Source organism: Lycorma delicatula, chromosome 12, assembly GCF_047948215.1.
Source record: "Lycorma delicatula isolate Av1 chromosome 12, ASM4794821v1, whole genome shotgun sequence".
NCBI lineage: Eukaryota > Metazoa > Arthropoda > Insecta > Hemiptera > Fulgoridae > Lycorma > Lycorma delicatula.
In genome coordinates this window covers 19,622,063-19,637,927 of record NC_134466.1, presented here as the reverse complement: position 1 = coordinate 19,637,927, position 15,865 = coordinate 19,622,063, and the positions used below count along the sequence as shown (strand labels likewise).

The 15,865-nt window shown below is 32.1% G+C and overlaps 1 protein-coding gene across 3 annotated transcripts in view; it reads left to right on the top strand.

Moving 5' to 3' along the window:
• Positions 1-15,865, top strand: part of LOC142333251 (uncharacterized) — a 113,021-nt gene that overhangs the window by 25,986 nt on the left and 71,170 nt on the right. For all 3 annotated transcript variants that reach the window (XM_075380251.1, XM_075380252.1, XM_075380253.1), the window contains 2 exons: positions 5,833-5,871; positions 14,672-14,692. In XM_075380251.1, the coding sequence (XP_075236366.1) occupies positions 5,833-5,871; positions 14,672-14,692 (60 nt within the window). The remainder of the gene's footprint in view (positions 1-5,832; positions 5,872-14,671; positions 14,693-15,865) is intronic.

Genomic DNA, 15,865 nt, shown 5'->3' with positions numbered 1-15,865 from the left:
AAGTAAAATTACTAAAGATGGACGAAGCAGGAGCGATATAAAATGCTGAATAGCACAAGCTAAACGAGCCTTCAGTAAGAAATATAATTTGTTTACATCAAAAATTAATTTAAATGTCAGGAAAAGATTTTTGAAAGTGTATGTTTGGAGTGTCGCTTTATATGGAAGTGAAACTTGGACAATCGGAGTATCTGAAAAGAAAAGATTAGAAGCTTTTGAAATGTGGTGCTATAGGAGAATGTTAAAAATCAGATGGGTGGATAAAGTGACAAATGAAGAGATATTGTGGCAAATAGATGAAGAAAGAAGCATTTGGAAAAATATAGTTAAAAGAAGAGACAGAGTTATAGGCCACATACTAAGGCATCCTGGAATAGTCGCTTTAATATTGGAAGGACAGGTAGAAGGGAAAAATTGTGTAGGCAGGCCACGTTTGGAGTATGTAAAACAAATTGTTGGGGATGTAGGATGTAGAGGGTATACTGAAATGAAACGACTAGCACTAGATAGGGAATCTTGGAGAGCTGCATCAAACCAGTCAAATGACTGAAGACAAAAAAAAAACTAAGTGTTTCTAAGAACAGAATCACCCAATTTACAGTAAGCATCCTGTCACAACAATGTTTAACTTTACGTACTGAAACTATATGAAAACAGTACAAATACTCGAGAAGCTATATTACCTGATTCCATAATATCAAGATTTAATTCCATATAATTATAATTTTTGGGTAAATTAATAAACTGTTGAACAAGCAACTCATTGATGCTATGTGAGGGCAAGTCAACATTCACCAGACAGACTTCAACTTCTGGAATCAATAAGCTTCCTGAGTACTGATACATGTGCATTGCAGTCTAAGGAGTTTGCACGGATTTGTAGATTTTAGAGCGAGATTGGACTGCATTTTCATAGGTGATGAATGAAGAAAACGCCTTGTTGCATGTTGAATAATGGTTTAATGAATTTTTGTCTTGAGAGTTAATGAAATGAATTATAACATAACGTATAACTAAAAATAAAAAATATAAAATTAATTAAAACAGTAAAGCTAATATTCTTCCGAACAAAGAATAGAGTTCATCCGACTAAGAGTATGACGTGACCGCCTTGGAACTGATTCGAACGCCGAATACTAGTAAATATAAGTAACACTGGTTGTTCATTCGGACGAAATGAAAAATGCGACGGCACAGCGCGGGATTCTAACGTAGAATGGTAGTATGGCTTAACTTTCCGGCAAGCGCTAGCACCCACTAGATCGCAGCACCGGACGGCTCGGCGTAGCCCACATTGCCCACCAATTATAATTACCTTAATTATAATTTCGTGATACATTACATGAAATGAAACTTAATATACATACAAAAAGTATTACATAAAATAATTATGTAAGATTCGAAGTACAAAAATTAAAGTCAACTCAACAAATCTAATATTGATACAAGTAAAGCTTACAACCGAAACAAATTAAAATAAACAAATACATTAGGAAGATGTTGAATAAATCTCATTGATTATATTCGGAATGACTTAAGTCATTGCAATCATTTAAGTTTGAAAGAACAATCATTTTATTAATAGTTCTTTTTACTATCGTGTCATTAGTTTTCACATCAACTAATCTAACTAGTCTATCGTTACCTCGACACACTTCAACAATTATTCCTAATTTCCACATCAGTGGAGGAAGATTACTTTCTTTAATTATAACTATATTACCAACACAAACGTTATTATTAAAATTTTGCACTTATTTCTCTGTTGTAGAGAATGTAAGTAGTCGTTAGACCATGCCTTCCAAAAATATATCTCAGTAATTTTTGTGTAAGCTGCCACCTAGCAAGCTTATTTACGTTAATGTCTGAGAAATTAGGATCAGGTAAGGAAGTTAATGGAGCGAAGGTTAAAAAATGTCCAAGATTAAAAGATGGAGGACGCCACCCCCCATGACGGATAAGTATTTGCAACATGGAATTTATTTCTTCCGACGAATGAACTGAAAATATAAGATTATTTTTATTCCTTAAATTATAAATGAAGCGACGACAATATGAAAATATGTTTACTGTTCGTACGTACGAAGAAAATGGTTTTGAAAGTTCTAAAGTTTCCGTTGTTTGAAGAGCAGCTATAAACACATTATTTTTGCTAGACTTCTCTTTCTTCAGCGAATCTGGCGGATCACAGAAATGATAGGTGAATTGGATGGCCAGGCGTTCTCCTCTTCCTTCAAAAAAGACGGACCACTCCACCAGAGTTATGACGAAGTTAATGCATCCGGCATGCAACCACGTGACTGGATGTTTGCGGGGTTATCCCTTGAAGGAATGCGGTTCCATAATGCATTCCTTAGTTAGCTCTTGAATTTCGCAAACTCTTTTTGCGACGAATATCTTCATCTATTAGCAAGCGAAGACAACCAGTAAAGTACTACTTTAGAATCCAACCAAAAATAGATTGAAACAAATCTTATATCTAAAATACACTAAACCTTATTGAATAAACAAGATAATAGAAGAGCCGCATTCAGCTCTAACATAGAAAAAGAGATTTGCTTGACTGGAGCAACTTTAGATTTTGAAACAAAATAAGTGGGTTTCAATATGTTCTTTGGTATCAACAGATCTGATGAAAAAACATGCACCATATGCGCTACTGCTTGCATCACAAAAACAATGTAATTGGTAACTCTTACTTACACTAATTTTAACTATTCTAGGAATCTTAAAATTACTTGACGATTTGAACTGAGAATACAGAGAATTCTATTTTTCAGCTAGCGAAGTGGAAAGAACTTCAACCCATTTAAGGTTAGGGCACCATAACTCTTGTATTAACACTTTAAAAGGAACGATTATAGGAGCAAGTAGTCCTAAAGGATCGAACAATGAAGAATTGATTGACAAAAAGGAACGCTTGCTATAAGAAGTATTATTATCTTTCGGTTTGAATTGATAAATGAAATCATCGCCTTGAGGATTCCAAAATAATCTAAGTGTCTTGATATATTCATCTTTATCTAATTTGGTGAAAGAATCAGAATTGTCAAACATATCTGGAACGTTGGAATGGCATTTATGTTGTGAAAGTCCATATTTGAAAAGCAATAAAGAAAAGTCATTGTATAATTGTTTCAACTGATCGATGTTGTCACAACCAGTGAGCAGATCATCGACATAAAATTTTGCTTAATTACTTGGCAAGCTTGAGGAAAAAAAGGCTTCAGTTTGATTGGAAATTTCAATCAAACATCTTGTGGCTAGAAAATTTGAAGGCGCTAAACCATTAGTAACTGTAAGTTATATGGAATGATTGATGAGTTGGTATCATCATACCAGAGAATTCTTTATAATGAAAAATCTCAAGGATTAATGCAAATTTGTCTGTACATTTTAAGAATGTCTCCTGATGTGAGTTGATGTAGCTGTGAGTTCTAAAAAGAATCATAATTGAAAATAAATCTTGGTGTACTACTGGAACTGTAACAAGAATTAATTTGAGTATTGGCCATTTGAAGTTTTTGCATTATCAACAAATACTACTCCATTGGTGGAAGATTAACGAAATACTGCGTGATGAGGCAAATCGTTTCAGAACGAGAATGAATGAGATGAATCTACAGGTTGCACGTTATCTAATTCTTGATATTCTTTCATGAAATAGAAGTAGTCTTCCTTGAGTTTTCTTAAATATACGCTGAAATAAATTGAAACGATGTTTGGCATTTGCAAACGAATATCCTAAAGTATAATTTTCCTTATGAGCAAGAGCTAGAACAAATCTGCCTTTATCATAACGAAAGGTATTTTCAACGAAATGTTTTTCGAAGAAAGATTCATCCTTGGTTAGTAAACGATCTTCTATCTCTTCGGATCTCCAAATTGATTCTAATTGTGAGGAAAGCTGTTCATTGCTGACAAAAAGTGATGTTGAATTTGAATTGTTTTTCCGCTTAATAGGTTTAGTGGGGATTTGACCAGAAACTATGTAACCAAGACGAGTTTCTTGAAGTATGGTATGATTGGAATTATGAGTTAATTGAACAGGCTTAAGTAGAGAAAGATAATATTGAGCTCCTAGGAGAATGTAGATTTGCCCAGGAATATTAAAATTAGGATCGGCTAGAAAAAGGTAAGAAAGAATTTCCCAGTCAGTTACGTTAACAATATCATTAGATAACAAACATGTAATGGATGGCATTACATGACATTTCAAGTTAAAATTAAAATCTTCATATCTAGAATTAATATTCAAATCAATCCTTAGCTTAGATTTGTGGTCGGCATAAGAACAGGTTTGATTTGAAGCCCAAGTTTGGCAACAAACCTTTCAGTACAAAATTAAATCACCGAAGCGGAATCAAGTAAGACCCTGGCTTGGATGAGATTACCTTTTATTAATTTTCAGGCGTTACTGATAAATTTTGTATTACATCAAGAGCATTGCATTTTAAGAAATTTGTAAGGTAATAAAATTTTTCAACATTAGAAAATTCTTCTCGGTTTTGAACTAAATTAATAAAAAGATCCAAAAATTTATGCCAAGCCTTCACATCACCGTGAAATGGTTCAATTTGTATGGGTTTTAAAGAAATTGGATTGCGTTTGTTAATCATTTTAATTGCATCAGTTACCTCTGAAACTTTGAAACGATTTTCTAATTTTTTGTTTTAACCTAAGTTTGTCGAAAATGTTATCTTATATGTACCTATTATGTAGGTCTTTATCTGTTGCATATTGGTGCAATTCGATTTCAGATTGAACATCAAAAAATAGTTTTTCGTATACTAACAGTTTATCAAACCTAATGGTAAATAGATCGTAATCGCCTGATCAAAGTTTTCAATGAATGTTTTTAAATTGGCTATACTATTCTTCATAATGTCTCGTTTATTAATTAAATCTACGAATTCCATTTTTATTGGAATCATACACAAAATAACATCAAATTAGAATGAAATAAAATTGTTATAAAATAAGATTAAAAAATAAATATCATATGCAATAACATTGGTAAAATATAGCATATGCATAAAGTGAATGAACTGACTCGAGCGCCGAATACTAGTATACTAGTAACTAGTAACTAGTTCCTTCCGAACAAAATGAAAAATGCAACCACACAGCGCGAGATTCTAACGTAGAATGCTAGTACACTTAACTTTTCGGCTAGAGCTATCATCCACTAGATAGCAGCACCGAACGGCTCGACATAGAACGGAACACTGATAAAATAGTAGTTCACCTCATTTTACTCAAATTGGAGCCACGTAATTATTCGTTTAAATTACAAATCTCACCCTATTATTAATGTCGATATGAACTGCTATATTTTCCTCATGAGCATGTCAGCCCTGAGTTGGGGTTTATACTGTTACCAGTTACTGTTGTACCAGATACAATAAAATCTTTTGGATGACATATTGCTGATATTTTTTTTGTTTTCTTCTGAATGCTATTGATATTATGCAATCGCATAAATTTTTCTATAGTATTCAGAGATATAGTTTTTGCAACGTTTTCTATGATCAATCTTAGTTTTAATGAAAACAGTTCAATTTTTTTATACAATTAAAATAATTTGAACAGGTAACAGAAAAAGATAATGGAAAGTTTAAAAAATAAAGGTGGAACGTTGAATTAAAAATTCTTAAAAATAGGATTTATAAATTATTTTTATTATGAGGAAAGAAGAAGAATAATAACAATGAAAACAAAGCCAAAATATTAACTTCATTTTAATGAAATTTCTGCATTTTATTGTTGTTTTCATTTTTAAATTTCTTTTATTAACTTATTAAAATATGAGTATTTGTTTATAATTTACAGACTTTTTGGAGAAACTTATCTTGATAAAATAAAAAAACAGTAAGTAGTCTTTATAAAACAATTTTATTTAAAATTTGCTAGTTTATAATATGATTATTATTTCTCCTTTAGCAGAAATATCTTTTAATAGGAAGAAACTGGTTGTTTGCATTTCTCCTCTCCCCATTCTCTTTCATCTCATAAATACAGTTGAGTTCCATTTCAAGCTGTTATTACTTTTCTGTTTCCTTTTATATTTTTCTTTTAAAATTCCTACTTGAATACAGATAAATCTAAAGAACCCTCAATACATAATTTTCATCTTTCAAATTTATGATTAAACGAATTTACTTTCCTTTTCTTCCAAGACTTCATCATAGTACAATTTAACACGTTTGTATTCCCTCCTTTTTTCTGTGTTACCTAATTTAAACAACTTGTCTCGTTTTACTTTCTTTTCTTTTTTTAGGTTTGTTTTTTATAAATTTTATGGCTTATTCGTTTATGTTTTTTTTGTATTTTAGTTGTACTTTTATATATATTCATTTATAAATGAATTTTTATGTTATATACTGCAACTTATTTTCGTTGTATTAGTCAAAAAAAAGGAAATCCTTAAATATACCTTCATAATATTGCTAAAATTATAGATCAATTTTATAATTCTACTGAATGTACTTCTACAATTATTTCTGTGGATATTAACGTCTTAACCAATGAATTGTGCAGAGTTGTCGGTTGGGTATATAATGAAGTGAACAAAATATTTATAGTTCAAACTAATTTATTTAAATTAGTTTTTAATGTTTTATAATAATTTTATTTTAATATTTTAGAGTCAGTGCACGATATAAATTCATACTAGTAAAGATTTGATACATCGTTGAAAACTTTAGATAGGTTAACTTTTAAAATCCTACAAAGACGAGACATGTGAATCGTTTGGTAAACCGTTCTAGACTGAAGAAACAAAGAACAACACGATAAAGAATAATAAGGAGTTATATGAACACAGGACTCTTTACAAGATAAAAAAGAAATCATTACTTGATTTCATATCTGAAAGTAGTGCCCGCCTAAAAATCGGACTTTTTTTATGAATGTTTATCGGTACTTGTATAATGAAATAAGAAATAATAACTCTCATATAGATAATCTTTAATAGAATAAGCTCTTTAAACACGTAAATTATTAAGCAAATAGAAACTTGTGTTGAATAAGTTCTTTGAATTAATAAACCTTGAATTAATCAAATGCGTAGAATAAGCTGATACCTTGAAGAAGCAAATCACTTGAACAAGTAGATTCATCGAATAAGTGATTAAATAAATAATTTCTGTGTTTGAAAATACACCTTGGGTATAACCACTTGTTCAATTCTTTAAGACTGTTAACAAATATAGTTTGTGTATTGGTCTACGAAGTATTCCAAAAGACGTTATCACGATCGCAACACGTACTAAATTGTCTGATCCTGTAAATATTTCTGCTATTAAGCCATGTTTCCACTGCAAAGAGAGGTATTTTCATTTGATATTAATATATCTTTTACAGATGTTCCTCTTAGGAGTTTTCAATTTGTTACGTTGTTGCGATTGATTTAAATAATCATTCGACCATTAATTCCAAATGGAATGCGTAAATTTTTGCGTTAGTTGCCAACGATCGAAACGATTAATAGAAATCTCAGTGAAATAGGGGATAGGAATCTAGGTGAGGAGTGAGTCAATCAGAACGTGTCCAAGTGGTAACGGTTGTGGATTACTCAAATCTGAAGATACGGCATATAATAGGGGTGAATTTAAATAATTTTAAATTTGGTAAATTACGGTGTATAACTTTTGAAAATTAATAATAGGATGTCCTGTGATAATCTAAGTGTTAAGATGAAAGTTAAACCGTTTTATGCCGCATTCCCACAGCCATCAAAATGCGGAGATGAAGAAGGGATGAAAGCCCAATTTATACCTTGTGATGTGGGAAAGGAATGAATATTACAGTGGTTTAATTGGAAGTCCTTTGATTTAAATATTGTAAACAATATCCACAGAAAATATTGTTTGCAGCCTTGAAAGTTTGTTCGTTACGGGAAAATATTTTATTTGGTATACTCTACTTGAAAGGAAGCGCTTTAATGCGGCAATGAATGCTTCCGATGTTAAATTGGATATTAATTCTAAATGTACAGCCTTAGTTGAAGGTCATATGAACAGCCATGAATAAGTTCTTGGTACGAGTGGTGCAACCCCAGACAACCCTTGAACTGATTGGATGAAATATTTCAATTAGAATAAATGGTTCTTACATATCGACATCACGCATTACCTTATACGTTACTTTATCCGTTGGTAAATCCAAGAATTTAAAATGATTTAATAGAATTATTACTGTTTAATTTATTATTAATAATTCTGACAACTAACCTAAACTTATTGTATAGATCTTTCTACCAGGACAATAAATTATCACTTAAGCTTTCAATCACAACGACATTTAATTTGCCGCAGTTGTTGAGTAGAATGATTGCACAAGAATGCTATCTCCCCAATCAAGTCCAATGGGTCGTAAATTCCAGTAATGATAAATCATTTTTTTAGTCAGTACTTTATTTTTCCCTTGAGTAAATTAAAAACCACCATTTGTCTGAATCATTGTTCCATAAAGTACCTAATTATAGTTTAATGGGATTATGCTTGAATTATTAGTTAAGAATTTACGTATTGGAGACTCATATTGATTTAACAAATATCTTATGTCTGCCTTGTACTTCTTTCATACATATAAGTTTTGCAGGTCCTGTTATAAGATTATCGCCATAAAAGTCGTTCAATATAGCTTCAGGAGCAGCAATATTAATTTTTTTTTTTTTTTTTTTTTAGCGCACAATAAAATTTCTTGTCATCGCCCGGTCATAATATTACTATCGTAAGAAGGTTAACATTAACTTACAAATTTATTTGATTTAAAACGTCTATTAGATATGCAAAAAAAAAAAGAAAATCATGCTATTCACTTTGCCACTCATCATGAGCCACCGTCTTCAGGAAAACGACAATGTCTTCAGAAATAACACGATCAATGAAAGGAGAATGGAAACAAGCCTGTTTTGGCGTACGGTCAGCGTGCTCACTGCCTGAAATTCCAATTTTGCTGGGGATCCAACAGATGCTCCTGGCTTCTGTTGGATCCCCAGGCCGAACATATATCTTCTATTGCAAAACACAAAAGCACAAACAACAAAGTTACCGTGTTTAGAGCCGTCGTTATAGAATAGCATCTGTATTCAACCTATGTACATTATTGTAGAATTTTTCTTGTAAGATAACCGGATTCATGTATTTTTTTATAATATCGGCAAAAATTAAACCAATAATTCTCGAAAAAAGGCAGTAAATAAGGGTAATAATGTTGTGGAACTGGAGGCAATTGTAGATTTAGAGATAAGAAAAGACGATTAGCTTTAATGCCTAGCGGGACACTACATTCTGGCCGTTCCTGATATCGATTATGATATCATAATCGTGTTGTTTGGAGAACGCTATGCCAAAATTCGTATGATTTGGTTGCGATTTAATGCGGGAAACATAGGAGCAGATCGTTTGGTTTCGTCTTTCCTAAAGACATGGCTAATCGTTGTTCACTAGTAGATTTACCACATGTAGCTTGCCAGATGTTACATGAATATATTCACTTGCACTATCAAGGGTCAGGTATGTGAACTTGGGAAGTTGGTAGATCGCGGTAACACTCTTTACCGTATTGGCTAAAAAAAATCATTGTACTCGATCCCGTCTGCTTTCCCAAACCCCCATCTGCGTGGCTGACTGAGGCAAATTACTATTATCTACCGAGATATCAATCGGTCTGTGATCGCGACAGGTAAGTCGTGGAAGCAGGGATGCTAAACACTAGAGATCGATGAACGAAAATGTACCTGATAAAGATGACAACGTGTATGACCCACCGTTCAATAAGCAGAGATTTAACTTTAAGCCTTTAGGATAAGTGCTTTGCTTTTTTGGGCACTTCATCTGACACCATATGCTTGTAGAACTAGGGATGGTTGGAAGTCCGGGAGGACAGAAATGCTGTGCAAGGCGATGATAGTTTTATAAATCACTTCACAGGGATTTTAGTAGTTTGCTGCGTAATCGGTGCAGCAGAAACCTTATATAGTGGTGCACCTGTTTTTTTGTAAATCACTACCGGTCTTTCTTGCAGAAGTTGCCTTCTTGCTAGTACTCAATACAGCAATAGTAGATGTGAGAGAGTGAGAGACTTTACTTGTTCTAACAAAGCTTCTACTAATTTGGTTAGTTCTTTATACGATAAGCATTCTTTCTCTTTTTATACGTTGTTTTGGAGAGCCTGTACGAAATTAATACCAAGTTGTATGCGATTTCTCATGCTGAGGGATTCACTATTCCCGAAGTGTCACAGGAAAGGACAATTTCTGCTGATTAATGATCTCCAATATAGCTTTTTTTCCTTATAAAGGGGTCATTTCTGAAACAGTGCAGTACAACTGTAACGTGCACAGACCTGTTCCAATTTACAACCAATTTTGGTGAGACCAAACCCCTGGCATTGGAAGCAGCGTATGGGGTTTGATATATATAGTGTCACACGAACAGAAAGGTAACCATTATTCGGTTAAGAACGGCCGAATTGAAAAAAGTCAGAACTAACGATGTTGATGGTACATCAACCCAATTCTCCCTTCTTATAATTCCCTGCACAGACGTGACTGACTGCTTATGACAACTCTTCCGTAATTACTGGTATATCAAAGTCATCCAAGTCATGATGAAAGATTACTTAGCTAAAATTTAACGTGTTATGGGGCTAAACTATTCAGTCAGTCCATGTATACTTAAGGGAGTAAGTAAGGGGGAGTAAGTTTTCGGCATTGTTTTCCTTAATTACTTTAACAAGCAGTGTGCCACCCCTGAGCCTTTTAACAGATTTAGGAGACCCACAAACTGTTTGACGCTCTTATTTTTTATGAAGGGAGAAATTTTTCCAAAAGAGTTTACCTTACTTTACTATCTCAAAACAAGAAACAGTATACAAGAAAATTTACCAGTCTCCTAACATTTTAAGTGTCCTTATTACGACTTAAATCTTCGGCTGACAACGTCGGTCGAAGTCTCTTCAAACCCTTGGTTCTGTTGGTTTTTTCAAACGGTTCCCCGAGTACCAATGATTTAACAGACTACTCCAGCAGAGTGCACGCGTACTGGAGCTAGGGCGTCATACAACTAGGTTCAACCTGGTGCCCAGAGGAGATCGTTTGAAACTCAGTACGTAGAGCCATCCACCTATCGATACGATAGTTTCCACCTTGGGTCACGGTTGCGTTGCGTTATGTGTCGCTGCATCACCGAGTGTAGGTGTTAGAAGAAACTGTGTAGGAAGTTGTTGTGTAGCTGTGTATGGGTATATGTTGTATAGGGTATGGGTATGGGTAATTTGTATAGTGTTCTTGGTGTGGTGTATTTGGTTTTTATAAAAGGTGGGTGTCTAATTTAAAGAAACGCTGCAGAGGATAGGGCCATGGGGACACAAACCCCCAAAGTCTTAAAGAGTAAGATTGCGGGAGCAGGAGATTCATCCTTGGTGTCCTTAGTAATCTGATTAAGACATCTAGTAGCTAAGAAGGACTACTAGAAGCACTAGCTTAACTATAAGTTACAGTTCGTATCGTATAAGGTTTTAAATCTTGGTCAGTGGGACATCGCTATAAAATTCTTAGTAGATTGCTGTCTAGATGTGTCCAAAATTTGCCTATACAGTTTCACTGGCTCATCAGTGAAAACAATTATGTAGTTTAAATCTGAGAATTACTGTGAAAATACTGCTGAACAATAGGACCAATCAATAATCTATCTTTAAGTGATGAAATACTTTAATATTAAACTGAACCATGAAATAAAATTCGTTTAATTGTTAAACTTGGTTTTTAATATGGGATGATGTAACTGAAAGACATATAAATCTGAAGTTACCCAATCATGTAGATTCAGACACATGTTCTAAATTTAAGTTTTCATCAATTAAGTGACAATTATTGTTATTGAGAAAAAAAATGTGGTAAACTTGCTTTTCCCAAGCTTAAATATCTTTGCTTGGCGTTGTTAAGAGAATCAACTAGTTTCATTTTTAGCTTACTTCGGAATATTGCAGTGAAACTTCCTTATTCATTTCTAAATGTGATTTCTGAGAAGGGGTTGAAAATGTTTCATGAATTAATAAATGTTATCTTTCCAAAAACGTTTTACACGTGTGTTTACTGACACATTCCTTGATAAAATGGCCAGGGTGTAAACAATTAAAATATTTGTGTTTTCTTAAATCTCCTTGCAATGATCAATATTTATTTTTAAATGTTGTTTTACGTTTATAAATATAATGATTTGAATTATACATATGACAGAAAATTGACATCATATGATAACCAAGTAGCAGGTTTTTATGAGTTCATTAAAATATTATGGTAAGTTTCCTTGGTTGTCCTTTATAGTAACGTTAAATTTACGTGAACTACTGGATGTGAGTGAAGCGTGTTTTTGAAATCCTATTTAAAAGTTATGTTTTCCAATATTTGTCTTATTTTTTTTTAATTTCTGCATTTTTTGAACAAAATAATCTTTCCTTCCATAACTTATAGCACAGGCAATTTGCCATCAAAATAGGTTGTATTTGAAAATCCTTAGCTACGGATTGATATTTTGTTCATGCCTTAGGGGTGATGAGGGAAGCTTAATTCCAGATTTTTAAACATCCCCCTCCCATAGATTTTTGAAAAACTCAAATTGTTTTTGAAATGCGTTTTTCTCTGAATTCATCCATTTTAGAGAAAAGTTTTTCAAACAAAAAATGTAGAGGACATTCTCCTCTACAATTAATGTTTTTTTTTAAATTATGCCGTATAATTTTAAATTGAAATACTAGGTAACGCTGAAGTTGTAAAAAACGTTGTAAACGAAGTTGTAAACGAGTAGACCAGTTTCGAACACGTGCCCAATTCACAACATTTTCACACTTTCACAAGCTACAGCTCCAAAACTGTAAGTCGTACAAGAAAATTGTATAAATAAAAGTTGTCTGTATTTTTGAGATTAACAACTTTTAAAAATGCAATACAGACGAAAAACAATTTTTTTCTGGTGAAGAAACCGAAAAGACACGGTTTTACAATTTCAGCGGCACCTAGTATTTCAATTTCAAATATACGACATAACGTCAAAAACATGAAAAGAATGTCTTCTACATTTTTTGTTTGTAAAACTATTCCCTAAAATGCATATATTCAGAGAAAAACGCATTTCAAAAACTATTTGAGTTTTTCAAAAATCTATGGGAGGGGGATGTTAAAAATCTGGAGTTGAGCTTCCCTCATCACCCCTAACATGGAAAAAACATCAATCGGTAGGTGAGGATTTTCAAATATAAATAAAAATTGACTTACGTATGATAGGGTCTAGCTGGGAAGTTAGAATTTGTTACGATAAGTTCAACGTCAGTTGGAAAATTTATGGCTTTAAGTGAATTTACGGATTAACTGATCATATTAATAAACTGAAAAGTACTAGACAAAGACTCTCTTTGAAATGAAATTAGAGTTTCTCAACATAATGAATGACTGTAAGTAAGTTATTACTAAATCTACTTTCTAATAAATTAATTCTCACTAGGTAAATCTCATTTGTGATGGGTAAATTTTTTATCGTTCAAATGCTGTATCCTTTAATGAAGAATAAAGATAATGCAACTATTAAAATAAGAGAGATCACTTATAGAATGAACTAAGTCGTTAAGCATAGCAAAGTAATATTACCACAAAGAATGTTACTGTCAAATGATGGTAATTTGATTGGTGGCAACTGAATAGTTTTGGCTAAAAGTGTGAGATGTATTTTGACTTGTTTAGGTTATCGCAAATATAACAATTTTCTTAATGCATTCAGTTTACATTCTAAGGTACAAAATCATCTTCAATCTGAAGCCTATCGTTTTCAACACCTTCAACAAAATTTAGTTCTTCAATTTAGATTGAGTAGTATCATAATTTTGCGACATCTTGCAAATTCCGTAACTTAATGTTTAATGAGTAACTGCCATTAATTTAAGGGTACATTTTTCTGGATTTCCGATGTATCAATCACCATCAGATGCATTTTTTTCAATTAAAAATATAACAAAATAGTTTTTAGTCACTTAAATTAAAATTATTTTCAACTGATTATCGTTAGTTTTTCTGATAACATTTGATTCATAAAATGTAATGTAACTTAAAATTCTGATTTATGAATCATATCTGTAGATAGAAATCCAATGAAAATGCGATAATGTAATATTTTAGCAACTTTATACAAATTTCTTAATGTTTTCATTATAGATTGTTAATTTTATACATGAATTTATAACAATTTGAAAATGAACATTATATGATGAATTTTAGGGAAGCTATTTTTATATTTGCTGTAAATTTTAAAGTTCAGAATATATTTTTTTTAAATCTCCATAATTTAATACAATTATTGTAAGTTATTCATTTAAGCAATTGAAGTATGTAGATTATAACTATATGATAATACCACTTTCATTCCTATGACTTTGTGACGGTGCTGATGTAAAAGATTCCAAAACATTGTATTCGCGTATTAGTGTGAACATAAGTACATCAGTTTTTTATTAAAAAAAAAAGAGTGTAAATAAACAAGAGGAATTTCAGAAAATATTAATTATAGACATACTCATAGTTATTGATCTGTAAGATTTTTTATGTTATTGAAGCTTAGATCAAATTTTTTTATGTATCAGGTATTTGTTTTTATCTATTTTATTTGTTTTGCAGTAAATATTATAAAGAAGATGTGTAAGTACCGACACCATTTATTTTTCTAAAATATAGACCTTAAGAACTCCTTAGGTTTACAAATATTATATACCATTTGTTATTTAATAAATTTGTCCAATCTGTAATTTAACAAAGATTAGTATTTAGGTAGATTCATAAAAAAAGCTACCTATTATAATGGGTACCATGATTCGACTTCCGGAAAATTTCAACTTATATTCGCGTTTCACATCCGCCAGACCCCAAAACCAGCGTCAGTTCAAAAGTTAAATATATATATATATATATATATATATATATATATATATATATATAAATTTCACTTTCTTATGGACACGATAACTGCAGTAATTTTGCGCCAATCACTTTCAAATTGATAAATTTATATCCGTTGTTTGGATATAAAGATGCTATTCTACTATACGGATAAATATATTTTGGATAAATGCCTAAAACTTATATAAGCAAAAATTTTTGATATTACTAACCATTGGCCCAGGATATAGAAGAAAAATGAGGTTTCGAAGACAAAAAAAAACATACCTCCCTTAATAGGTACAGTACCGAATCGGTTTAAAGTGGTCGTTAGTCCTCTAAATAATACCTTAAACTTTAGTCTGAAACATTTTTTAATATGACCAACCCTTACGACAAGGGATGACCAAAATGTTACTGGAATTATAAGAAAATGGGGCTTGTATGGTAAACGTGTGAAACTTTTTCACATGCAACCATTGTCGTATTGAGTAACGTTGAAGTTTTTCTTAACTTAAGTTAAGTATCTTTTTTATTCCTTACTTAGCGCCGGTGAAATCTACCTCCGCCTTTTGGCGTGCCGAAAAGGATTTGTTTTTTTTACTCATCTCATTAATTCCATAAAAAAGAAACAAAACAGGTTTAAAGCTGTAAACTCAGTAATTTATGCAGACACAGGCATAAGTGAATCAGACATTGTGTGGTAGAGGACAACAAAACATTAAGTGCAAGGAATACAAGTCAAATCAAAATGTAGAGCAGTTTTATATGTATTTAGTGCACCTACTAACATTTCATTATTCTGAAAAGCTATCGATATTATGTAATGAGACTACAGTTCTTGTTTTAATCCAGTTTCACCAAAACTACTCACTGAATACTAATGTTCAGATAGCTGAATCCGTGGTTATGGATTGATTATCAGTTAACTTGCAT